Raw genomic sequence first — 26558 nt, forward strand, 5'->3', positions numbered from 1 at the left:
AAGAAGCATTATGACACCAGAAGGATTAGTTTCATTGCATGGGCAAAGTTCATTAACTATCGGGGAAGAAAAATCCAAGAATTAGCTAAATAAAAAGTCATTCATCAACTCTTTTCTTTGTACCCACGGTGAGGATGGGGCCCTACTTTTTGAATACTACATACGCATTTTGGCTATTCCAAGATATTGCACCTTGGCAATTAGTCAACAAGAGCAGCGTCTCAAATGCACCACTAAACAACAGACGCCACAAAATAAAGGCAAACGTAGGCATCTGATTTTCACAGGCTGCAGCCATCACATAAAAATGCCCTGTTGTGGTGTTTGGGATACGGTTTCCATTGCAGTCCTACATGCACTCAAAAAGACAGGAGAAAACAGCTGGCCTTTTGGGAACATCAAAATAATGCTTCTGTAAAGCACTCAGGATGTTCTAGAAAACATCAAGAGTTGAATTTCTAGCTGTAAGATGACTTGATTATCAGACCTGCAGTGACTGCAATATAGATCCTGGGTGACAAGCAAGTGATGGAGGACAAGCTGAAGGAGACTGAGGAAGATGTCATTTAGGAGAGGAAGAGTTGGGAGGATATGAAGGTAGTAAGTACTGACAAACTAAAAGCAGCCTTCAGAAAGATTTTAAAAAATAACGACTCACTGGAGCTTCTCACACGCGGCACTGAACAAAACAAATCCTTATCAGAATAGAGGCAAAAAAATGGATACATTTTGTTTTTCAATCAGTTCACAAACTCGTTTCATTGCAGCATACATGAGTGTAGACATTCAATTCCTTTCCACAGGACGGTAAGAGGTCACCTAAATCTATTGTGACAGAACGGCCTCTTCTGTACATCCTCTGCCATGTGGAGGTCAGATTTACAAAGCCAGTACAGGATGGGATCCCTTGAGACGGATTAAAAGGGGAAGGGAAGGCCGTTAGTCATAGAAACGCTAAATTACACCGTCTGCAATCCAAATGTCAATGATAGAAAAATAAATAATTGAGAATTATGTTTTGTTTCGGAGCAAAAAAACCGACTGCGTGTTAATTGTTTATCTCATCCTCACGCTGGGTTAAGGTCAGGTTGTGATCGATACAGTGCAAATAGAATATTTCACAATATCATCGCTTCTGTACAAAGTCAGTCTCCAATAGGACCATCCACACCCACCTCCCCAACAGCCCATCATAGCACTCTGCTTGCTCCCGTCCATTTTCTGCATTTACTGGAATGTCGTGCTGTGAAATAGTTTCTTTATTAATCAGTGTCAGCAGTACTGAAGAAGCCCCCGTGCAGCATAAAGCTCTAATTGCTACCACTAACCATCAAAGCAATCTCTTCTGCAAAGGGGATACCCAATTAAAAAAAAAACAAAAAAAAAACAGGTTTGTTCTATGCTAGATCAAGGAGCAGCCCCAGTACGTGTGAGTTACAGTTCTAATTCAACATTACAATAAGGCATATTAGCTGAACAAGTGAAGTATATTATTGTTAAAAGACGCAGATATTAAAAACACAAGTTGGATTGAATGCTCGGTCAGCTGTCTGTCCCGGCGTCTTTGTTTTAAAAAGTGTGGGAATCTGTCGCGTCCCGTCAATGCGTTTGTTGTATAATAGCTTCCTTCAATCTGCCGATTTCATTCTGTATGCTGCAGAGATCGCTAATATTTCTTTAAGACCGGTTTTCATTGCAAGGCATCTGGAATGTTGCAGAATCCATTTTTAGTGATTGATAATTCGTGATTGTCCTCAGTCCTCTCCCGTTTACACGTGTGCTTCCAATGCATATTCACACAGACAGAGAGCCGCACTCTGATCCTGTACACTTACAATGAAACAAACGTGAACATTCGTTCAGACTCGGATCACACAAACAGTCAAAGGCATCGAGGAAAAACCCTGCTTTCAGATTTCTCCCCCAAAGTCAACAATATGTACAAAAAGACAGGTGGACATGTGTTGCTGTTATTTCTTTTTCAGAAAGTGCACAAACGAACAATCGGGGTACGTTCACAGTCTCAAACAACTTCGACTGATGTAATGGGGAGACAGCTGGGACAGATTTAGGCAAAGTGGGCAAAAAGGCTACAAGACAGGGAACGATTACACACACACACACACACACACACACACACACGCGATATATTCTGTACAATGATTTATCAATCTATACACCATCTGTAAAGAAGCACACCTCAACTAGTCCCAAATAATTCACTGCAGCTCTCCAAGACATTTACAGAAACAGTCCCTCCTGTAAGTCGCTGCTTAGAGTAGAAAAGAAAAAAAGCAGACGATGGGCATCTTTCAAGACGAGCGGAAGAAGAAGTACCATGTTCGGGCGACTGGAGGCGTTTCAACACTAAATCATTTTGCGCTCACACCCCGGCCCCGCCACCTGTCCTTCCCTCCTGCTGTCGCACTTGACCAGTCAGAATTTTTCTTTTTTTGTGTGTCAGATGACGGGGGTCCCGAAGCATTTAAGGCAGCACTGGACGCTGGGGCTGGGCAGTAGATCGATGCGGTGCAAAGACTTGAGCTGCTCGGCGCTCAGTTCGTCGTAAGCCAAGCGGTACTCCCTGTCGAAGGCCTCTGCAGGTACACGGGGAGATTCACAAAGTCAGAGAAGAGAGAAAGCATAAGACCGTCTGCCTGAAATGTACCTCTTTTACTCTTTGAGGATAGTTCGTAGAGTTTCCTGTATGAAAACCATTAAAAGGCTAAAAGATACAACCTTCAGATGGCGGTGTGATGGAACTGGTTGATTTAACTTACCGACGTCGATGTTCTCCTTCCCCAACGCCACCAGTGAGAGGAACAATATTTCTCTATAGATACTCCTGAGAGAAATACACAGGACACAGAACATGAGGTGTTTTCATGAACAGTACACATATTACATATACATGTCCAAATGCTTGGCGGGAAAAAAAATCTTGAAGAACGGTTAAATTGGACACATTTTTTTAAGGAGGACAAAGACGGACCTCTGCCTCTTGACACCCTCTGGGCGCTGTTTGATCTCTCGGATCAACAGGCTGATTGGCCCGTAGACGTCGTTGGTCTGGATGTTGCGAACAATCGTGTTGAGGAGGGTACGAATCTCCTGGTGGTCCGTCGGAGCCAGCATCCCCTTCTTCTCCACTGGAAAACAACACAAGCGCCATCAGAAAGACTGTTATCCTGTCCTTTTTAGGGAGGAGCCTCTAGTCGTCTGGCCAACAGTGATATTGTGACTTTTATTGCCAAGGTTTCAGCTAATATTAAACCCATAACAGCATACGCCATGTGAAACATTCATATTTAGCTCAATTTGCGACAAATACATCCCCCACACTTCCTTTGTGACATTGCAAATACTTGTCTTTGTCTCCCTCTAGTGGTGTAGGTACGGTAGTTTCTACAAATAAAAAAAGACATTAAGAATCTTCATATAGTGGCATTGAAAGTGTATGATTCTGGATGTCAACACTCACACAAGGTCCTCCAGCGCTGGTAGAGGGGCTCTCCGTGTTCCTGGTGTAGATTGATGTTGTCCCACAGGAGCTGGACGTATACCTGCTTCGTGTCCTGGGACAGTGACGTCAGGGGCAGCTGCAAAGATGAAACCTTTCGTTATATTACGGCAGAAGAGACCACAAATGATCTCAGCGGTCTTGAGTAAATGGTTTAGGACAGGATGTGTTCGATGACTAATAGTGAATGACGAAGAATGACAGATGACCCGTTGAGTCTCTCACCTGTACTCCCTTGTTGCAGTGCTCAGAGGTAAGGATGAGGCCAGGGAGGTGAGTGGGAAGGTCCAGGCGACGGAAATACCAAACCAGGTTCCAGAAGATGATGGGGTGCTGGCTGAGGAACTTGTGGGTGTAGATCACCTGGTTGGACATAGCAGAGTAGCTCAGCAGCTGTGTGGCAAACGTCTGCTGTAAAACCGACTGCAGGATCGCACGCGTGTGTGTGTGTGTGTATGTGGGAACTTTTACCTGATCGCCCTCGTTCTCCAACAGGGTCTCCAGCTCCTTGCGCAGCACCAAGGGGCTGAGGTACGGTACGGACACAGGCTTTGGGTTCGGCCTTTTAGTCCCCATGCCATCCTGACAAACACACACACTGATCATTTTTTCACTGCACTGCAGCTATGGTGGTTTTGGCAAAATATCTGGGGATAGTTTTGTGACAGTAAGGAGGACTGACCGACACCTCTTGGAGGCTGCAGGGCAGGCTGGTGGTGGAGACGCCGTGTCCAGGTCTCTGGGAGTAGTCCAGGCTCTGCAGCGGGCCACCGACACTGTTGCTGCGCGTCAGCGACGTCCCACTGCAGCTCCGCTGCTTCCCCGCTGCCTGGTGCTCCAGGAGACCTAAGGGGTCCGACTGCACCGGCTCTGGAATCGGACTAGAAACACAACAGGCAAAGAGGACTCAGGAAAAGGTTCTGCCACAACAAAGTATTCAGCTTGAGGTTAATACATTTGCATCATCATCATCATCCTGGCCATGGCTTTTTCACATCCGGTGGCAAACTGACTTCACATGTCACAACTTTGAGGGGCTTTCATTTGGAGTGTACCTCTTATGTGCTCCAGGCAGAGTGTCTGGAGTCTCCCGAGGTTCCTCTTCAGGGAAAGCGATGAGGTCTGGTGTCTTTATGTCAGCTGAGCTGCTGGCTGTGGGCTGGGCACTGGTGCTGTGGATGCTGTCTCCTGAGGCACTGGGCTTCATGTAGAACCTGAGCGGGAACATTCTTCAGCCAGTTTGTATGTGACTCTCTCAGTTTTATACCTCATCTTAATATTACTTTCATATAAGTACACGGGAGAAGTGACGGAGTCGTACCCGGTCGTAGTTCGCAAGTCGTGAAACTCGACGTGCAACAAGGGAAGAAAGGCCGTCTGACAGAAGGGACAGTTGGTGTTCAGGTTGGAGTCGTCGGCTGTCCAGCCTGCCATTATCTCCTCGTCGTACACCAGGGCTTCACAAGAGCGGCACTGGGAGCAGCTGGACATCAGCACCTGTCAGCAAGGGAATGTGTCCAACCGGTTAGTTGCGGCCGCGTACGTGCTGGCGTAGAAAGCACAGTCGTGCGGCACAGAGCAGTTCACTGACCTCCAGTGCACAGTTCTGGTAAATGCTCGAGGAGGAAGCGTGATGCGAGGAGCCTTGCTCAGAGACCGGACCCCTGCCTGCTCGTCCAGGAGTTAGATCTGCGGATAGAGACAAAATAAAAAACTTTTTAAAAAACCCGAATTTCACAGGTCAGCGAACATCATCGGGGCCTTTTCTTTCTCTTCCCTCATATACGTGCGCTACAGAATGAGCGCTTACGTGTCTGGTGGGTCCCTCGGCCCGTGTCACTGCTGCCACTGCTGCTGCCCAGGCTGGTGCAGCTCTGGTTGAGACCGTTGGCCACCAAACCCGGGATGACTCCTCTCTCGGGGCTATCATCTGCTTCATGCGCAGCCAGCATGTGTTCATCCAGATGGGACGGGAAGCCGCCGCCACCCTGAGCTTGTTCTTCCTGCGGAGTAAAGTCAGACGGAATTAAAGAGGATTGCTCGAAATCATCAGCGGTGATGAGAAAATCCTGGGGCGAAAAAAAAATGATGCCGCTAATAAAATAAAAAGGAAAAAAACATCCTTTCATAACACTCACCTCGTCATCCGAGTAGGCGTAAGCTGAAGCAACTGCTCCCCACACTTTGCTGGCCACATTTGCCGCCTGTTTCATGCTCGACCGAAGCACATCTATCTTAGGTCCCGACAAGAGGTGGTCCATCTTGATGCCTGAAATGGAGTTGATGACCGAGCCCAACGACCCCCCCTGGGAGGACTTGACCAGCGCCGTCAGCGAGGACGATCTAGGACCGGGGCTACCCGTTGCGCTGCCGGGGGTCTTGGTCTTTGCTGCGAAAGTCTTGGAGCGAGTAACAGTGCTGGGGCTGCGCTTGGGTGTATCGCCTGGGGAGCCAGTTGGAGTTTTGACAGGAGGCACGGGGAGGCTAGACCTGCGCTCCAGAGACTGTTTGGGCTGTGGGGGGTCAGTGGAGTCTCCCTGGGCCTGCTGGAGCTCCATGCTGGAGGACTTCACGCTCAGGGGGCTTCTCAGGCTCATGTACATTTCGATTTCCTCGGCCAGGTTGCGGGACACCACCGCGGGCACGGAGCGCGGCGGCTCCTGGCTGCTGATAGAGGCCGACTCGTCGCTCTCGGTCACCAAGAGGGAAAGTGGGTCAGCACCCACCTCCACGTCCGCCCTCTCCAGGGTCGGCACTCGCAACCCCGGGTCCTCCTCGCTTGTTTCAGTGTGTTTCCTCTCTCCGTTCACCATTTTTAACTCAGTCCCGTCTAGCTCTTCATCCTCTCCCTTCCCTTCTGCTGCTGCTGCTGCTCCCTCTTCCTCTGGCAGTTTCACTAATGTCAAGCCCTGATCGTCTTCAGGCTCTTCCTCCAGGTCTTTAAAAAGTGCTTTGGACACAATATTCGGGGGTGGACTTTGGCCTGCAGAGAGCGCTGCTGCCAGGATTCGGGCATCGGCTCCCATCTGACTGGCCATGTGGTCCACGCCTTTCTCTAGGAGCATCCCGGCGCGGGTTTCAGCGCTGAAGCTACAGCTGCGCTCACCAAAGGACTTCTTCCGCTGCTGTTGAGTCTGGTTAGCCACACCCCCCGATGCCAGCGAGGCATCGTCTTCTGGGAGAGACACGTTATCAGTCTTGCTGTGTCTCCTGAACAGCTTCCCTGTACCTGCAGAAAGCACACAGACATAGTGAGGGTTGTCCTTTCCTTAATTCAACTTAAAGACCTCCTCTTTCTCCTCACCTGCTTCCCTGCCACCATCAAAGCTCCCCGTGCACAGCTTCACAATACTGGGGACAGGCGAGGGGACATCAACAGGACTGGGGGGCTCTGCTACTACTACAGCACTGTCCACCGAGCCAGCAACGTCACCTCCTGGTTATAAACGTACATTGTCAAAAGAACAATGTAAATGTACAAGGAAGAAATGGGCTTTCTATTGCACACACACATTTAAATGCATAAGCACTGGAATGAGAGAAGCTTCCGTTACCGTTATGCTGCGCTCTGGAATCGTTTCTCTGCTCAGTGGACAGGACAGCCGAATGTGAAAGCACCTGGTGTAACTCATCCTTGGAGCCGTAGCCTTGGTCAGACTGCCGTCCTGCGGAGCACACGAATCACACAACCCATGCTGTAACTGCTGTGGCCACTGGCGTCGCAGCCACTCCCAGATCTCAGCAGCGGTCAGAGCCTCAAAACACGTACCAGCAAATGTCGTTTTTTAAAGCCTTACACATGCAAAACCTCTCAACTTGAGTGGATCAGTACCTGTGCTGCAGTGGTTGTCTACTGTGTCTTCCATGCCGTGGCTGTGGACAAACAGGTCGTGTTCCTCGCCGTTGACCTCACCTGAGCTGTCAGCACTTCCGCGACTCAAACGGTCAGCGTCGGTGACTGCTGACCCGCCTATTGATGCTGCTGAAGACAGAAGGACACAAAAGGAAAAAAAGAATGGGTGAGAAACAAGGAAACAGACTGAGAGGAAACGGCAACAGTGTGTCCAATTATCCAGCCCTATCATCATGTACGTTCCCACCTGTGGTGGGTTCCTTCTTGGAAGGTGTTCGGTCCACAGCGTTCTTGAACTGGGCCACTCCACGAAGCACATTACGAAGCTTGGTCCACATAAAGAGGCCACTGCGGTTTCTGCTCGGCCATGGGCTCTCTAAGGCGGCCTGCAGAGGGAGCAGACAGAAGGATGAGGACATGTATAGTGAGACAAGGAGTCTTTAAATTGTCGCTGATGTGGCTTATTGTCGCGCTTACATTTGCTTTGAGCTACAATAAAGAGATATTTTTAGCAATGTAAAAAGTGCTGCAGGTGACCTTGTTGTAGTATCCATATGTGATGGCGTCCGGCTGCACTCCAGCTTTCTTCATCTCAACCAGGACTCGCACAGCCATGACAGGAAGACCCCACACACCACAGAGCTGCATCATCACTCTGTAACACACCTGATAACCAGAGACACAAACATGAGGAAAAAAGCCACAAATAACAACACGAGTATTTCACCACGAGATAAAGACGTTTGAACATGAAGAACTCCGACTGTACCTCATCCAGCACCTCCACCTCAGTGGTCCTCATCTTCAGGAGGACGTTGTACGCCTGCTGCATGGCGCGGCTTTTGGACTTGGAGAGTCGCACGGCTGCTGGCAGGCAGATGAACCACAGGCTGTAGCAGTGACTGAACAGGCAGCGGGCCCACAGCGGGGGGTTGGAGTGGAAACGCTTAGCCATCTTGTATGCGTGCTTGATCTCCTGTTGGACAAGGTGGACATTTAAAAGCATGAATGGTTTGAAGAGTGAACATCTGGTCCCTGTAGGCAGATGTGTTCCAGTGACAGGGCATCGCTGCCGCTTCTGCAGAGTGTGACAGTGTGCACTGAGCATGTTGCACACCTGTTTCGTCCTCTTAGCCAGTAGCGCAGGGCTGCTGGACAGACTGGCCCCCGCTGCTCTGCTGCTGAGCGCTGGGCGGCACTCCCTCGGACGGTCGAACAGCTCCATATCCAGCCTGGGGAAACTTTTATAGCTGGAGGATGAGAAGTAGGATTAGTGCAAGTGCATTTTTCTGTCCAATACAGATTGTCTCCACTACAGGTATAAGACTTACGTGTATCTGGGGGCAGGTTCAGTTCCATCGCCCACTGGAGGTTCGGGGGGCATGACAAAAACAGTGTGTTCACTCTTCTGGGACTCGTCCAGCTCCAACAGTCTCGTGTCCTCAGATGACTCTCCTTCAACCTGCAGCAAGGATCGCATCCAGAGCCTTAGCGATACACACTTGACTTTTACAGAAAGCGACCTCGGGCCTGATGGCAGGAAGTAAACAACTACAAGCGTGACACCATCTATTATGCTTCTCCAGTTAGGCAGCGAAAGACGTTTTTTTGATTCAAGGGTGAGAACATTTATCGCAGGGAGGAAAAAAAGGTTCATCTAAATTACCTTTTAATGTTAGTCACAAACACAGAAACAGCAAGGCGTGAGGAAATCTGATTGCAGTGTAAGCACAGTTTTACCTTGGTGCCCTTGTCTGTGATTTTATCAGAGGGAAAAAGCTGCAAGAAGAGGAAAGAGAGCAAAGGGACCAGAATGAATCGGAGGAAATTTGGGCTTCCTTACCACTCCCAGTGGACCACTGTTATTTTGCCAATAAAACATAAAACAAAGGGCCGTTCAACCACCGGTGGAAGAGGAAAAACAAAAGCAGCAGAAAACCAGAGTACGGTGTGTACATATCGGAGGCCGGCATGACGCCGGTTAGGTAATCACCTTCTCGACACAGTCGTCAAAAAAGGCCAGGCCGGTGTCCTTGTCACTGACAAAGGTGCACTCCTCGATGAAGCGGATGAATATCTGCGTCTTGGTGAGCTGGGAGTAGAACTTCTGGTGGGCTCGGTCTCTGCTTTTGAGAAACCCTGCAGGACGGAGAGGACAGATTGAGTTGTCACGTCTTAAGTTCAACAGAAAGACAACAGCGTTAAGACATGCTGCGTCACAAGCCCTTTCCTTCACTCCATCTGCGTCGATCTCTCACAGTGAAGGTGAATGGAAGCGAGACCGAATTTCCCAGAATCAGACATCAGTGAAGTCTTTTTACAGCCAAGGAGAAAGCTGAGCGATTTGTAAAAACACTTAAGTTGAGTGAGAAGTTAAGATGCTCCTCGAAATAGAAATGCCAATAACACTCAACATTTGGTGAAGCTATCGAAATTAAGTCCGGTAAATAAATGATGCATAGGTTACAAAGCCGGGAAGCTGTCAACGCACCCAGGTTTCTACGGTATTACGCTGCGCATCAACAAAACCATTGCCTAGATATTGATTTCTATGGTTTTACACATCATCCACCTTCATTTCCCCCTCGTTCCACATAGCCGTCAATCTCTTGCTCACCTTGCAGGTCGTAGAGGGAGCCTGCAGCCGTGGCCTTCTCGGAGGGCGCCTGGGTGATGGGTTTGAGGTAGTAGCGATAGCCCCTCAGGATGGAGGCCATGAAGCGAAGGAAGGCCTCCTGGATTTCCATCTCCAGGGCAATCTTCTTCTTTTGCCAGGTGAAGTCCGCCTCGTCCACCGCCGAGTCTTCCTGTGGTGTTTGACGTACTGAAACTATAAACACACAACAGTACATTGAAAATGATGCACATTATTAAACCAAGTACTATTAAGATTTACATATGTAACTATGGATACAAGTATGGAGCCCCGAAACTGACTACATATAATACAAGTGGATCTGTTTTGAAACAGGTAGTTGTCCGACGTGAGGTTTTAGCTACAGGAGGAGGGAGATGCTGTTCGTACCAGTGGCCAGCTGGTGGTGCAAGTTGCTCAGTGCGTTCATGAGACTCTTGCCGGGCTTCTTTGGCAGGTTCTTCCAGTTGCTGTGTCTCTTTTCGTCAGAACTGTAAACCACACAACACCACAATGGCAGTTAGCTGGAAGTAACAGGATCATTTGCACGGTGCTCTTGGTTAAACAAATGTGTTGAACTCTATGAGAGCTGTAAATATACAGTAAAACGCTGGCAGCCACGTGGGTTTAGGATCACAGCCTACAGGTAGATGGTGTTGGTGTCCAGATCCACACAGACAACATCCGGCGGGGGGTCGTAAAGGTCGAAGTAGCGGGAGTCCACGCCCACTATGAATGGACAAGGAGCATTGAGGACGCCTGCTAGGGAGAGCGGGCACAGGGGGATGTAGGGACACTGCCACTGGAAGGGGAAGATCATCTGAGGAGAGACAAGAGAGAGAAGCACAGTTAAGAGCTTTACATTACAAGCTCTGGAGGTAGAAACATTGTGATACTTCAAATGCATTTTGGGGACTTTTAAAGATTTGGACATCCTGTGTTTCCTGAAACTCAATCGGGTCAGTAAGCGCCACTGAACATGTTGGCGTGGTGGATCATACTCACCGCCACCACAGCCTCGGCCACTCCGGTGAGCACGGCGGGCCGGAGTGAGTGCAGCAGGATCTTGCTCTCCAGCAGGATAAAGTGCAGCAGCGTGGCGCAGTTCTCCGAGCCCAGATTCATCAGCAGGGTGCCGTAGTCCGCCCCGCTGACAGGGAGAGAGAGCGCACAGGTGAGATGAGTGAGTTTGTGCAGAGGGTGGAAAAAACAGAAAGCCAGGGAGAGGAGTGTGAAAATAGGGGTTCGAACTGAGTTTGTAACTAGAGACAGATGTTAGATAAGTCGGGCGAAAACAAGGCAATTAAAGTGCTTTTTCAACTTTCAACAGTTTTAATTGTCAGTATTTTTTTGAATCACCTTACACACATCTTAAAATATAACGCAAGTCATACTTGCTTTGTGATGCTCATCATGAAAATCCTCTGCTGTGACTCTGTGCAACCGATTGAATTTGACAGGATGTCCAGTAGTTTCTAATGTCGTTAAGACAATTTGGCCGTTAACTTTCATTTGATCAGTGTGGCAAAGAGTCGACTTGATCCACTGTTTACATCTGCCGTCATCTTGCTGGGGACGGTTTCAGAACCTGATATGACCTTTTAGAAGGCTTGTGAATTGTGACTCAAAAAGGCAGCCACAGCAGTGTTATTTTCCAACATTTTGTTGGAAATAATTGAGCAATTATTCTTAGTTTTAACAAAGGCCTGACAATCACCATTTGTGTGAGTTTTCAATGTAAAAAAACAAACAAACAGCATGCAGAGTTTTGTTTCCATTTCAGCTTGAAATCGAAACTAAATTGTCAATTTATAAAGAATAATTTGAAAGTGTCATCCAATGTTTGAAAAGAAAATGTATTTCAACAAAGTAACTGAACATATTTATTTATTGTAAAATGAATGTGTTGTGCATTGTACCTGAGTGGTAAAGGTGTACACACAGGCTGGGAGAGGACCAAGGTGTCATACACCGAGAGCTGAGAGGAGATAAATACAGAATGTTCACGGAAGGAATTGTTGAAAACTAAATTGTACACATGGTAAGGAATATATTTGACTGACAACATTATTGCAATTGTAGAAAAATGTAAAAAAAATAAAAAAAAACATGTCACCTGGACCAATATTCTTGGCCTCTGAGGGGAAGGAAATGACACATTGTGCATGAAGTGCGAGATGTGCCTGTTGAGAGAAATACACAAAATGTGTAACAAATGCAGCCACCACATTTAACCTATGAAAAGGTGAGCTTTGAGATGTGCAGATTGGCATTAATGTCTCCAAACAACTGATATAAAAATGGGTTGCAAGCAGGTTTTTTTTACTTCTCAATGGGCAGCGGGTGAGGGCCGGAGAAGGAGAGCTTGTAGAGGAACATCAGGAACTTGCGGAAGGACTCAAAGAAGGGCCAGCGGGAGAGCAGGCAGATGCATTTATTGCTGTTCACGGGCCGGTTGGGGATCACCTTCTTCTCCACCGTGGTGAGCAGGCCCAGCTGGATCTTCTGCTTCTCGCTCAACTGGTCCACCGGATGTGGCTCGTAGAACTGGATGGCTGATCCATACACCTGGAACCAGAGATACAGACAGATTCATGACGTCAATTTGTGGTGTTTTTGGCTTCCTGGCCAGTTTAACTTCAATAGAAATCTGTTTAACAATCTTTCAAAAGGGCTTTTCAACTGTAGCCCAATTCACAGCTTGCTTTTGGGTTGCTGCATCTCACCTTTTCACCGGACGAGATGGTTAAAACAAACGTGGAGAAGACGGGCAGAGGGTCAGGCGTGTTCGGTGCCCAACACTCGATCTTGGCGCCCATCGGCAAACAAAACAGAGGGACCGATTCTGACAGAGGAAAAGACTCATAGTCCTCTTCTGGGTAACGAAAGATGAGACCTGGAGAACGGGGGGGGGGGAGAACAAATACTTCTGCTTTATTTCTTTGCGAGGATTAACCAAAAGAGGCTCTAAGAAAAGGGAGATCAGTGTTTTTCAGGTCAGCATGATACTCTGGTTTCCTTTCCAGGAGGTCACTGTTCTGCTTCACGGAGTAAAGTAAACTGGTGTTTGGTGAAATGTCGTTCCAACATGACTCACACATTCTTCTGTGAACATGCGCATTACACAAACAAGCCTGCAGACACAAGTACTGGGTGTGGCAGGAAGTGCCGCTGTCTTGAGATGAATACACAGCCGCCTCACAGGAAAAAGCCCGGACAAAAAGATAAAGCCTGTGTGTGTGTGTGTGTGTGTGTGTGTGTGTGTGTGAGCATGAACACTGATTACACAGCGAGATGTTCCAAAGGCCAATCTGTTAAGGAAATCATTCAGTCAGTGGAACTGTCACACAACAATTTAGAAATGCCAGCTGAAACAAGCAAGAACTATCTCGTGCAAGATCACAGACGCACTGAAGCCAAAGACGCAACAGAGGCCGATAGAGACGGCACACAGAGCTGCACTATTTACAACTACACTGCGTTTTTTCATATCAATACGTCAGAAAGACAAGTTATTATTATGGCAAAACATCTTTGACACCAATTGTTATCATAAAGAGAGTCTATTTACACCAGGAAACAGATGAATGTGTCAGAAAAACATAAAAAAACATAAATAAAAAAAGACTACTGTGAACTTTTAACGTAGTAAACCATCAGAGACTTTTACTCACCAGCTTTGTAACTGATGGAATTGGATGCAGATACGGACTTCTTGTAACACAGGAACACATTGGAGCCCCACTGAAAGGTTAAAAACATAAAACGTGACAAATCTGTTCTCCGAGGACGGACGGTGCACAAGCGCTGTAGCGCAAGGATCACAATCGGACTCACCATGCCACCGTTGAGGTTCTTGTCCACTTTGCAGAAGGTGTGCGGCGGTATCTCCCCTTTGCTCGTGACAATGACGCAGATGTCCGTCACCGCGAGGGAGTTCTGAGGCTGGACGGGCGGCGCTCGGCGTAAGGTGATGAAGATGCGCTGCGAGGTGGCGGAGCTGTTGTTGACGTTGGCGCAGCGGCCGTACGGTGTGGCCTGGATGACCTCGCAGCCCTGGATCAGGCGCTCCTTACCCTCGTACAGCACACTGGTAAACACAACAAACAGTAAAAAAAAAAAAAAACACACATTTTGTGTGAAATAGAAAAATATCATCATTTCAGTGTGTTGCACAAGAAAAAAACCAACAACCAACAGAATGAATAATGGATGTTTTCTGCTGTTTCACAGCGAGGATCAGTGTGTGGTCAGTGCCACGGACCTTCTTCCTAAAGCCTTTAATTGAACCACATTCAATTAATATATTCATCAATTTCCTGCATTTCTGCATTTTACTGCTGTATTTTATTTCTTACACTGTTAAAAAAAATGTTTTAATGCAATGAATGTTCTTAATTGTTTTTAAATCTCCTTTTCTTTTGCATTATGTTTTGATGCTTTTAATGGTTTTATGTGAAGCACTTTGAATTACCTTGTTGTTGAAATGTGCTATACAAATACACTTGCCTTAAAGCGCCCGTCTTCAATGGGTGATGTGATTCAGACCTATTTACCAACTGACTCATTCAAATCCCAGACAGCAAAGGGAAACTTTCATATCAAGATTCTCATATCCAGCTGAGAGAAACATAAATGCAAGAATGTGGATTGCTGCCTAAATGTTTTGTGCAGCACCACACAAAAAGTTGCAGTCAGGAAAGCAATCAGTTTCCCACCGTGTTGGATTTTTGTTTTTTTTGCATGACTGCAGGGCTTCTATGGCAGCATGCGCTCCCATTCCATCTGGACAATGCCACGTGGGAGGCCAAAAGCTGCGATCGCTGACCTCTTTAAAACTAAAACACCCCCCACCCTTTAAAACTCATTTATCTTGTGCAGGCTACAGGGCAGCCATCGCAGATATAATAGTCCTGCAACACTCCACTTATTCTGAAAAGAATGCAGGACAAACCCAGAGAGGCCAGGAGGACAGTTGCCAGCAAATTCTCATTTAGGCATCAAAAAGAAAAAAAAAAAAAAAAAAAAAGCCGGCGTCCTAATGGGTACAGTGAGTCGTGACGCTTTGGAGCCCCCCCCCCCCCCCGGGGCTCTGCTCCACTGGCTTCACTGGCAGAAGGAAGAATGAATGATTTACAGGTTGCACGTTCTTCCAGTTACTCTTTCGGTGGATGACGACCAGCAGGTGGGGACAGGAATCACATGACGGAAGGAGCAACATGGCCAACAATATTTACTGACCTCCTGTGTTGTGGTTCAACCAAAACAGAACGGTTAGGAAGTGAACCACACCATAATGCATTCGATTATAGTCTCTTTGTGATGTCCCTTTTTTGCAGGGACACAGACAATAGACCTGTGAGATCTGTTATTCAGTCTCATTAAACTGCATGATTGATTTTGCAAAAACTATGAAGCATGCTTCTATTTCATCCGCACCACATGTCTGTCTGTTGGCATGCTCGGCAGGATTGCGCAACCTCTTAAAGGAAACACGACTCGACATACGACCTCCCGTCTCTGCTGAGTGCACCGACGGGCTGCAGGGTTTCGTGAGGGGTGTCACGTTGTTCTGTGGTTCAAATGCCAAGTTTTAGCAGAAGGGGAAACGCGTCGTCGACACGTGAAATCAACCAAATGACTCACAGAACGTGGATTTATGCTCAATGCGTTGCAGTCTTTGTACAGCGACGCCAGCTTTAATGAGAAACCTGACTTTTGCCGGGGGATTCTTTCAGAGAGTGAGCAGAGACTGACTGGAATCTCCAGTTTATTAGCAGCAAGAGACACAGAAAGTCCAAGGTGTGTAGAAGAGTGAAACGCCCCAGGCTGTTGCATCATTGCTCTCATTAAAGAGTGCCGAACAGATACAAAGCACTCGCGATGAAACGTTCTTTTGGCTCCTCTGTGAATAAGTAAAGAGCAGTTTTAGCTTCAGGCTTACTGGATTGGATTAAGTGAAACATGACGGAGTTCCCTTTTCTAATGCGATAGAAGGAAGCAATTGTATGAATGGATCGGAGCCAAGAGGCTTTTCTTTAACCCCGCCTCCCAACTGCTCATTCTTCCCTGGCTCACATGAGGAAGATAACTCTGCATTCAGCTTGAAGTGATTTAAATAAAATCTACTTCAATCTCCAAACTTCTGCTGTCCAACTGAATGACTCATACCAAGCTATTATCAAAACCGGACTCCAAACTGTTTACCGATTTGTTTTACTCACCCAACATCAATGAGCGAGGACTTCCCCCGACCCCTCTTGTAGCACAGGAACAGCTCGGGGCTCTTCAGACTGCCATGATTGAGGTTGGCCGGCTGGCCGCTGTAGGTGCTGTCGATGCAGGTGAAGCCCTCGGGGACCGCTTCTCCCGCCGACCGGTTGATGACGGCCAAGTCAGTGATGGGCGCTTTGGGCCCGCTGGACTTGGTCTCCGACAGGTCCTGCTCCAGAGGGGTGGACTTGTCCGTCAGCCCGGCCACTACAAAGTAGTCGGTCACGCGGTGACCCTTGTCCTCGAGCATGGCTGGGAGTACCTGGAAGGAAGAACATAAGGAGGTATGAGATTCATTTCGAAGGACATTCATACACCGGTGGCCTGGAGTCATGAAGGCCGATGTTGAAACAGCTCTTACATCTCGCCACGGGACGGATTACACACAGAATGTTCAGTAACACTGTGGCAAAGGCAACGAAAGGATACGACCGCTGCGCCGCAACGCAGCAAACAAACACAATAAGTAAAGGAGGACTGGATTTGTTGACGTTCACGGACGCTCGTCATTGTATATCACCGCGCTGCTCCGGTTATGTCGAGAGAGTTAAAGACTCCGCTGGCTACAGAGAGCCATGGCAGAGCAGCCGGGCCTGGTGGAATGCTAAGAAATGCCACCGTCGGCATTAATCAAGGAGACACCAAAAGTCTATAAAACACTTGAAATGTGTGTCTTTTGTCATTTTCTAATGAATGTATGCAAGCAATTTCCCAAGTATAGTCAGCGTTTCCGTTTTCTAGTTAATATTTGAGTCATGACACCAAAACGTTGATGACTCAGTCATCGAATGGACATCAACGACATAAAGATGCAGAGTTTCCATTTCGCTTTTCACAAGAAATTAAAGGGCACTTTTATCAATGCGCTGTGCCAATGAAAAGCACTTCACTTATCAAGCCTGGTCGAAAAAACAAACAGAGAGCAACTGGTAGTCTAAGGAGAAAAAAAACAAACTTGAAGCCGACACGTCAAACGTCTTCTTCAAAGGGCTGTTTTAGGGCCAAGACAGGAAGTTCTATTTTTCCAGTGGTGAGTCAGCTGTGGCGGGAGGGGGAAGAAGAAGAAGAAGCCTCTTTGTACGGCAACATCGAGCACAGACAGCTCTGGATTTTCATGACGCAGATTGATAAGTGTCAATTGTAGTTTTTCTTCCATTTCTATTTTGGACTTTTTCCCCACCAGTCAAGACGATTACACAAGCACCGGCATCTTGAAAAGGCAACAAAGTTGTCGTGCAAAGAGAGAACCTAAAAGAATGCACGTGAAGCCGTTTCTAGCAGTGTAGCTGGAGGACGCAGTGCAGGACATCCGCTGGCTGGCGCTGTGGAAGGGGAGGTGGGGGGGGGGGGGCAGACTGACCTGCCTCCGAGGGAAACTGTTCAGCATGACAGCAAACAGCTGACACACACTTTCCACACAAAAACAAAAAAATATTTTTCGAGCCTGCTTTTTTCGATTTCCATCAACTGCACAGCACGCGGTCTCGGGACAACAATGGCGTTGTGTGTGTGTGTGTGTGTGTGGAAGAAAAAAAAAAGTTAAATTCTTAACCCGTATTTGAAAGCCTTATCTGATTGAATGATGAATTTGTTTTTTAGTTAGAAACTCGGCAGATTGCCCATGTGAACATGCCGCAATTGATTTGTTTCAAGTGTACTGCCAGCCTCTCAGCCTCACAGTCAGCCGGTGGCTTTGAAGAACTGCAGCTGGATATTTGCCCAGAATATGGCCCATTTTTTCCCCCTTTTCCTTTTGGAAACAATGTCGTGAAATCAAGAGAGCAGAGTGTAACCTTATGAACACACGCCTTGAGCGGCAAAAAACAATACGGTTTCATGTCATATCCAAAAGCAGAGACTGGACGACTTCCAACAAACAAACATGGCAATAAAAGTCCATCAAGGAAGACTGATTTCGCAGGTAAGGAAGAGAAACATCACACAGGGATCAGCATTGTGTTTTTTTTTTGCTGTGCTCCTTCCAAAAGTAGGACATTTACTCATTCTGAGGAATGTCACTGAAACTTATTTGTTCTTGTAAGTAAGAGTCGTAAAAAGCCCAAATGATTCCAGATGGATGTTTTTTTTCACGAAACAAAGAAATAAAATTTGTCCCACTCCAGGATCTTATTTTATGACGATGCGCAACAGCAATCTGGAGACATAGAAATATTGGAAGACTTAATGTTCAAAAGCAAAATGCTGTTTTCAGACTATTTGCTTTCTGACAAACCACATTGCTAAATGTGTTCTCACCACAGGCTGGCCAGTAAACGTACTCTGATGGTCTACGTGTGTGTGTGTGTGTGTGTGTGTGGTGAATCAATGTCTGTTTATGGCTGAAACAAAACTCGCAACACTGAACACACCTGTTCCACTCGCATATGAATGAGGTAGACCGTTGATGAAATCAATAAATGATTCATGCTTCGAGGTCTTTATGAGATATTTTTTAAGGCGGTTGTTAAGCGCAGATGTCTATGCATGGGACATAGTCCCACACTTACATTCGTGCAAATAGAGAAGCCCACAAACCACACCGAGAGCCGAAAGCTGTGTGGAAGCATCTGGCATCTAACCAGAAGTTAGAGTTCCAGCTTCTCGTACGGGTCAGGCACCTGTTTCTGACACCTGTCGTGCACCGATAACATTTTCTCAGAGGAATACTGCAGATTTCAGTCTCCGTTTCGACTGTAAAAAGTCACACACATGATGCCCAGCAGCATATAAGCTAAGAACTGTTTTTGCTTTGCCAGGGGGCAGCGAAACAAGTGGTTACCATAAGTGGACAAGGCAAACTGGTGAGCAGATAACCTGCGGTTTACACGCCCAGCAGACGTGTTGCAACATTAGCTTTTACTTGGAAGGCATGTATCCTCCCACCTGACGAACACGACACCAATCGTAACCCCTGTATCATGAGTATCGTATCGCTAGATTCTCGCTAATGCACAGCCCTCGGATTAGCAGGTCTCAGGTCAGCAGGAATTTTTGATAATTTATGAATTAACAACCCATGTCTGCTGAGTCATTTTAACCTTTGTCACAAACATTAGCCTCTACAATTAATCTGCTCTGAAATGGTAATATTTTGGTGTGAAAACATCAAGGCTGCGAGTCACACAGCTTCCCAACAGCTCGGGCACAGATCACCACAAAGTGTCACAGCAGGGAACAAAGCAGAAGAAACAAAAAAGAGAAAAACAAACACCAGCCGATCCCTTTGGTCCTGAATGGGCTTTGAACGCTGCCGGTGAATCAAAATGCACTGAGGACATTCATAAACAGTCACAAATGACCACCGCAACACTGCATTGAGTCATGATGTTTCCCTTCTAGGGCCGGTGTTAGCTGTGCACACAACTGGAACACCTTTGTGCCGGTTCCCCTCTGCCTCCACAACACCCCCGACCACATCCATACAAATATCTCTTTGAGACAGCCCGCGATAAACAGCGGCGCTGCCATGGCAACCCAAAACCCCAAACAATGCCCGGGCTGCGAGACCCTGAGCGGCAACTAGTGTTCCTCCGGCTGAGGAAATCGATCTGCAAGTCTTTCAAGGGTACATTTAGTATAGCTGCCATTGTTCTCTGTAGCACAGCCTCAAAAAAAAAAAGGCGAAATAAAGTCCAAGTCAGACCTGAAATGGCAGAGAGGGCTTGTTTTATTGTCTGGCGAGCAAATAAAACACGATAGTGGCCATAAACGGCGGTGGTGTTGACAGTGGATTATACAAAAGAGCATTAAAAGCTATCGTAAACAGAAGGGAGCATAACATGAAGGATTTTTCCGCCCTTCTTGTTCCTTCACTTGTGACAGCATGCAGGGCGGAAAAAAAACAAACGATATTCAGCAACCTCAAGGCATAGGCGGTGAGGCTTCTCGGGTCGAACGGTAAAACCGGTGCGTTACATTGTCACAGTATTAAGTCTCGTGTTGAAACTCGAGCCTCTGCCTCCCAAAAAAAAAAAAAAAAAGGGTTGCGCTCTGCGCCGCCCCTCCCTTCCCATGCGAGAACCTGTTCCTCTGTTAGTCCTGAGCGCCGGCGATCGAGTGTCACGCTCTTTGTCCGGGTTGCAACTCAGGGAGCGAGGTCACTGCGACCCGTAACAAAAATACTGTGAAGCTCGAAGAGGACACGTACGCTGACCCGCTTCCTCAAAAAGAACCGGGCTCGGACTGCCCTGTAGCTTTGGACTCTTAAATACACATTTACATCCAGTACACTGTCGCTTTAAATTTTGCCTGTACACTTACTGTTTGTTTATTCGTCACTAGAATTAGCTCAAGCTAGGTTTGACTTATGATGAGCAGGACTATTTAATGGTAATTTTGACATCAATGGAATAACATACCTTGATATTTATTTCATGATATTAAAGGTGGACTTCATCCACAGTGCCCACTTCTGGCTCAAACCTCGGCCTTAACACTTTGAAGTGATTGACGCACTTTGCTTCAAAAGTCAAACGCTCTTCTCAGAACCATAACTCAAATTGTTTATTAAAAAACAAAGGACATTGCATACGCACTCTTGGAATCAGCGCGACTTCATTATTCCACAGCATGTTTACCAAAAACCGACGTGCCAAATGACAGCATCTCCGAGTATCCGAACAACTTCCTCTGAAAATAACAGCGTGTGGCATGACTAAGAGTCATAAGCCTCTGAATAAAGAGAGTGAAAGCCAAGCAAAAACAGCCGTGCAGGACAGGTTCTTACCATTCAGGCCGTACTGACGTGACGGGTCCACGACTCGCTTGTCTGCTCTCATCTCACCATGTTGAGAGCACCACAGATGCTCCAACCAGCTAACTAGCATAACAGATTACTTGGAATGGTGGTCATAGAAAAATGAAAAGAAAACATTGTTTACATATTTCAGACAAATAAATAAAGCAAACAACATAAACTGCGATGCTCTGGTGGGCAATTTTTACCAGTTGTGGGAAACAGAAGTACAAGTTTGTTGTTTGCATCTGATCTCTCGAGCTGCTCTGTGATCAGCATGCAGGGGACGGAGGCCTGAACTGTTTATACTGTGAGAGAAGGCAACATAACTTTGGAAGGTGTGCTGGAATACAAGGAGATGCAATGAATCCCTGCCTCCAGTACAACAGCCTATTCTTGCTGAAATCAGGAACCAGGAGTACAAGAGGAATACATTAACATCTCAGATTAGCAAGACCAAGCGAGAAAGTTCCGCTTATCATCGAAGGTATTGCATTTCTTTTTAAAAGGTTGTTAAAATCGGTGATCACTCTAGTTTTTTAAAATCCTGAGCGGATCGTTCCTCGAGGCCCCTGATTTCCCTGCACTGGAAAGTCTTGTTCTCCGACGGCGGCACTGGTCTCAACTTGCTCGCGGTACCAAATTCAAAAGAAGGACCGAGACATGAAGGGGACAGAGACCGGGGCCGACGTAAAAACAGAGATTTCTCTATTTAAGGACACAGACTGGAACACCCTTACTCCATCCCCCCCATGGTGCGCCCCACAAATGATCTCATCCTTTTCACACAAAAGAGCCTGGAGGCTAGTTCCCCCTGGGGTGAAAGAGCCTGCCTGCCTGTGTTTGTGTGTGTAATGCTGGACAACAGACAGTGCCGTGTCTGTCCCGGTTATTTCAGAAAGAGCAAACGCCATGCAGATCCACTCAACAGCTCGACTGAAACAGCAGCTGAGCATGACACACGCACAGTTGTCATGCACCGAACCCCTGGGCCACTGCAAATGAGAAGAAAACGCAGTGTTTACAGAAGCGCGTGCAGAATGCATTAATTATACCGGGCAGCGGGCCGACCCCTCGGGTATAAATAGGACAGGCCGATCCGTCGAACCAACCCTCTCTATTGTGACAAGCGTGCGTGTGCTTCTCTGCAGAAGGAAAAGATAATTTTATCGAAGCTGTAACCGCTTTCAACACATTACCCCCGCTGACAGCTCCTGCAGCACCGGCGTCCGCCTCAAGTGCCACTCTGTACCGCCGCGCTTTGGAGGGTCCGCAGAGCAAAGTGGTCCTCCCTGCCACCTGTCATCACAGCGGGGCCATTAGTGGTGAAGGCCGAAGGCCGTGCGAGAGGTTGCCAATGAGGTGACGAAACCTCCATTTACTGGAGTGGAGCGCGGGTTTGAGGGGGAGATGAGCTCAAACCCAAGCCAGTTGCATTTGCTTGTGTTCATGTGGTGCAAGGCGAGCTACAGTGTGTGTGTGTGTGTGTGTGCACATAGTTGGCTGCTAAACTAGTCTGTAAAAACGAATGGAATGAGCGACATCGGCCTTCAGTTTACGACACAGAAAATAAGTCTAAATGCTGACAGAAGCGTGCTCAAGTGCATTTGATAAAAAGCAGAGGATTTATTTAACTGTTCAATATTTGCTGTTCAGAGTGTGTGAGAGGTGGAGCATTCACAGCCTGTGTTTTTTTGGGGGGGGGGCTTCAGATAAGCCTGTGTGATAGCCTGTCACTATCATGTCCATATGCTAACAACCTCTCTCTCGCTCTCTCTAGCTCTGCACGGCCCGCACAAAGCAAGAGGCCAAGGGTGAACAGATGCTAAAACGTAAAATCTAAATTTCATTTCGGGACTCATGATAGCCATCAACTGCCAAAGTTTGCTGCTTTTTTCGGGGGATGAGCTGTTCTGCTTGAACTGAATCACTGTCCTGATATATGGAACTGTACCGTAACTAAACATGTTCACATTTAAGAAATGAGATTACTTGAAACATAATTCTCAAAACTGTCCGTTAATTAACTGAACAACCGTTTCAGCGCGAGAACAGACATCCACTAAAGCCCATCACGCTGTTCCCCTTTCAGGCATTCATCTCTATGCAACGCCACTGTTTAGTTTCATGTTTTGTCAAGACAACATCAAAGCAGGCCGAAGCAACAAGTCACGAGCGACTAACAACTGAAGCTGAAAATGTGCCTTTTCTTCCTTGTTCGCCGTGGGTCTGTAGTTTCACCGAACACGTGATTTAAGACGCAGGTGTGCTTCCAAGAGAAAGTGAACACACTCGATCCGAAACACGACAAAACAACCAGGGCTGGTTAGACGACGAGAGCTCAGAGCAGCGAGGCTCAAGCGGAAACGTCACAAGACCGCCTCCCTCCTGGAGCGTGACAGCCCGGCGGACAGAGAGCATTCTTTCCACTCTAAGGAGAGAGGGCAAACTCATCGCCCTCACCAACTAGCTGGGCCCAGAGCGGCTCGGACCCGGGCCTATCGAGAGAAGACCACTCAGACACCAGCTGGCACATCACACCAAAGTACAAGGGTCAGAGGAAGGGAATAGGTTACCTGAGAGGAGGCTTTTAACCGGCTTATGAGATCCTCCTTGTTGCTCTTTGGCTAGACACGACTGTCTGGAGTTAATATGTCTTAAGACGTGCAAACGGGCGGCTTAAATGCACCGAGGTGTTTCAGGTAATGGACTCGGCAAGACAAGAACTTGCATCGTCAGCAGTCTCGGCAGTTATTTCTGGCTAATGAGGCAGAAACACCAATTTAAAATGTTGTTTTTAATACCTCTTCATGGAGGAAGGCCTTCTTTGCACCGTGTAGTAATAAATATACATGTGACCATTCACGGATAAAACACTTGAAATAGTTGTAGGAGTCGAGGTGTTGGAACGCGGAGTTGAAATGTCAGCCAAAGTGCAGGTGATGAATTGACGAGGAGGTATGAACAGTCACAGTTGTGGGAATTGGAAGAGCTACCCGCGAGTAAAAGGGTATGAAGTGTGAGTCAAAAATAATAAAGTTGAAGTGTCAATGTAATGTATTCAAGTGCTGAGTAAAGTTGTCAGTTCAAGTGAAAGTGCTAAAAAAAGAAATTCAAGCCCACACAGAAGTTGCAATGTCAGCCAAAAGAAAACGTAGGTGATAAATTCGCCTTAAAGTGTCCATTTTATAAGTGCAGACACTGAAATATGATGTCAGTTGAAGTGGTGGCTGACGTGTAAGCGGCTGCATTACCGCTTGAGGAGTGGGACATAAAATCGGTTGAGATGTTAGTTGACTGACTTCACTGAAGAGCTCTGCGCTCGTGTATCACAGCAGACATTTCAGAAACGGTCACATTTGTTGCTCTTCGGGGGGGGGGGAGGAACACTCCTCTCACTGAACCACTGGGTTTTCTCACACCCGTCAAAATCCAACAAATGTGACTTTTAGCCTAAACAAGCACCGAGTCCTTAAACAGCCCCGCCGCTGCTGCTCCCTTTGGCCGATCTACTTCCCTTCCCTTTGTCACCTGACAGAGCCTTTGAACGCCCCGGCGGTGGTGACAAAGTGCAAGTTCAATGTACACAAAGCCACAGTGAAGCCGTGACCTACTTTCTACCCGCTGCAGCAGTTAGTGGGAGGCAACGGTCAACTCCACTCCTCTTTTCCAGCCGCCGTCAGGGCCGAGCCAAGGTCAAGAAAGGCATTTCTCTTCTTCTGATGCTGTGTTTCCACGTCCGTCAACCGCCCCGGTGCCGACGCGTTCCTGCACGAGCAATCCTGCGGTTATTCAGTTATGAAGCGGACATTCCTGCAGCCACCTCAGGTAGCAAGAAAGAAACTTTAAATATGATCAGTACAAGAGGAAGTGCCATTCTAGGCCCTGCTGGGACTTGTGCCTAGACTCTAGTAATGCTGTGGTGATTGGGGGGGGTTAGTTAGTCTGCTGCTGGCTGGCAAACAGTCAAATGCTAAGGCGTCGATATGTGAGCACCTCCACAACAGAGGCATCTCACGCATCTCTGTGTCCTAGTGTTAGGGCCACACAGACGCAGACTTTGCATATTCAGAGAGAAATCACTGGGTAAAAAAGCGAGTCACGTGCCACTGGAGCTGGTCAGCAACTGTTCCTTGGCTTGCAGACACCTGCAAGGTTAGACAGGCTCCAGGAGAGCAGAGTCTGATTATCTGGCGTCAAGTAGGGGGGAGAGAGGAAGAGGAGGAGGGGAGGTATTGTATTCCCAACTGTTGCATCCGACCTATAATCGGTTCAACTTTCGAGCAAGAAGCACACATCACCACACATAACAAAATAAATGTCCTCCTGTGTATCAGCCCGTGCAGTGATACGTGGCTGCCTCCCTTTCCGCGGTTGGAGAACACACGATGAAAGGTGTAGAGGCATATATATACGGAAAATATACGATATGTTTAACAGGGGAACTTATACTCACACGCAGCTTAAATAGTTAAACTTCTACGTCTTATTCTCACGATAAACTCTGCAAAGGCTCAGCTCTCTGCACGTTGAAACATGTAAAAACACTTACCAGCTGTTTACGCTGCAGCGAGAGACAATGTTGACATGTAGGCAACTTGCTGTTTTTTTTTTACCCGCTTGGTATATTCCGTATTTCTACTTCTGCAAACAGGTTGAAAACGGCACGGCGGTCGCAACAGAAATAAATAAAAAGGCACTTCGAAAACACTCCTTTGAAACTTTGCTGGACACTTCTTCGCCACACTTTCATCTGAAGTTGTCGGCGGAGTTGGGCGCCATGTTTGAGACTGCGCTGATAGTTTTGTTGGTGGGCTTTCTTCCTAAACGTCTCTCTCTCTCAGGCTGGACCCGCCCACAGAGGAGGAGAGGCCACAGTACGGTACTTGCAGCGACTGACGGAGGCTGGCCTCCGGGAGCGCTGTCAAGCCAGCCGACATAAAACCAGCCATTTCCGATCTGCCCTTTCAAAGTAAACATGTGGGTCGCAGTTTTCAGAATAAAGTAATTTATTTTGTTTAACACAAAGGGACATTGTCAATTATGTACTGTTAATTATAATATGGTAATTAATAGTATTGGTAGTAGAGGCACTACTTACTAACACAATTACAATATATATTGTATAATACATTAGTGTATGTTATGTGTCTTGTTTTATTAATTCGTAAAAGTTGTTTTGCTGTAACGTGAATTTCCCCTCTGGTAATCAATTAAGTGACATTTTCACACTTTCTACAATGAACGTGTCTCCTGTCACAGGCAAAACACCTGTTATGATGAGACTGAATGGTGTGCAGCATGCAACAAGCACAGTGCAGCAGCTAGGCCTTGACATCTGATTTAATGCCCAATTCACCCTATATTTCAATATAGTTGGTTCCAAATATATACTGTATTTCTACCAGTTCATTTTAATAGGGTATGCAATATGCAACACATACTTAACATGCCCCAAAATATATAATTCAAAAGGCACATTTTATTGTGAAGTCTACGCAGTTAGTCGTCCTGGTTGTTATGACATGATCCAATGCGTAAT

At 47.0% G+C, this 26558-nt stretch overlaps 1 protein-coding gene across 2 annotated transcripts; it reads right to left on the reverse strand.

Annotated features, from left to right (window-relative positions):
• Positions 1–1241: 1241 nt before the first annotated feature.
• On the reverse strand, positions 1242–25792 carry dennd4c (DENN/MADD domain containing 4C). Of its 2 annotated transcripts, none has more exons than XM_079295368.1 (33): positions 25569–25792; positions 16233–16543; positions 13846–14098; positions 13683–13752; positions 12735–12904; positions 12335–12576; positions 12125–12191; positions 11928–11986; positions 11014–11158; positions 10653–10828; positions 10399–10499; positions 9991–10203; positions 9367–9512; positions 8705–8835; positions 8491–8623; positions 8143–8346; positions 7911–8039; positions 7621–7759; positions 7353–7502; positions 7075–7185; positions 6825–6956; positions 5659–6749; positions 5331–5523; positions 5112–5209; positions 4842–5017; positions 4576–4734; positions 4203–4401; positions 3992–4102; positions 3746–3883; positions 3482–3599; positions 2993–3149; positions 2781–2845; positions 1242–2597 (listed from the first exon to the last, which is right to left on the reverse strand). In XM_079295368.1, exons 2-33 carry the CDS (start codon positions 16529–16531, stop codon positions 2461–2463), a joined length of 5712 nt encoding a protein of 1903 aa, XP_079151494.1. In that variant the 5' UTR covers positions 16532–16543; positions 25569–25792; the 3' UTR covers positions 1242–2460. The 2 variants fall into 2 exon arrangements, with proteins under 2 accessions (XP_079151494.1, XP_079151493.1); XM_079295367.1 differs by having other exon boundaries at positions 8143–8349.
• Between the last annotated feature and the right edge of the window lie 766 nt (positions 25793–26558).

Source organism: Melanostigma gelatinosum (assembly GCF_949748355.1).
Source record: "Melanostigma gelatinosum genome assembly, chromosome: 23".
Lineage (NCBI taxonomy): Eukaryota > Metazoa > Chordata > Actinopteri > Perciformes > Zoarcidae > Melanostigma > Melanostigma gelatinosum.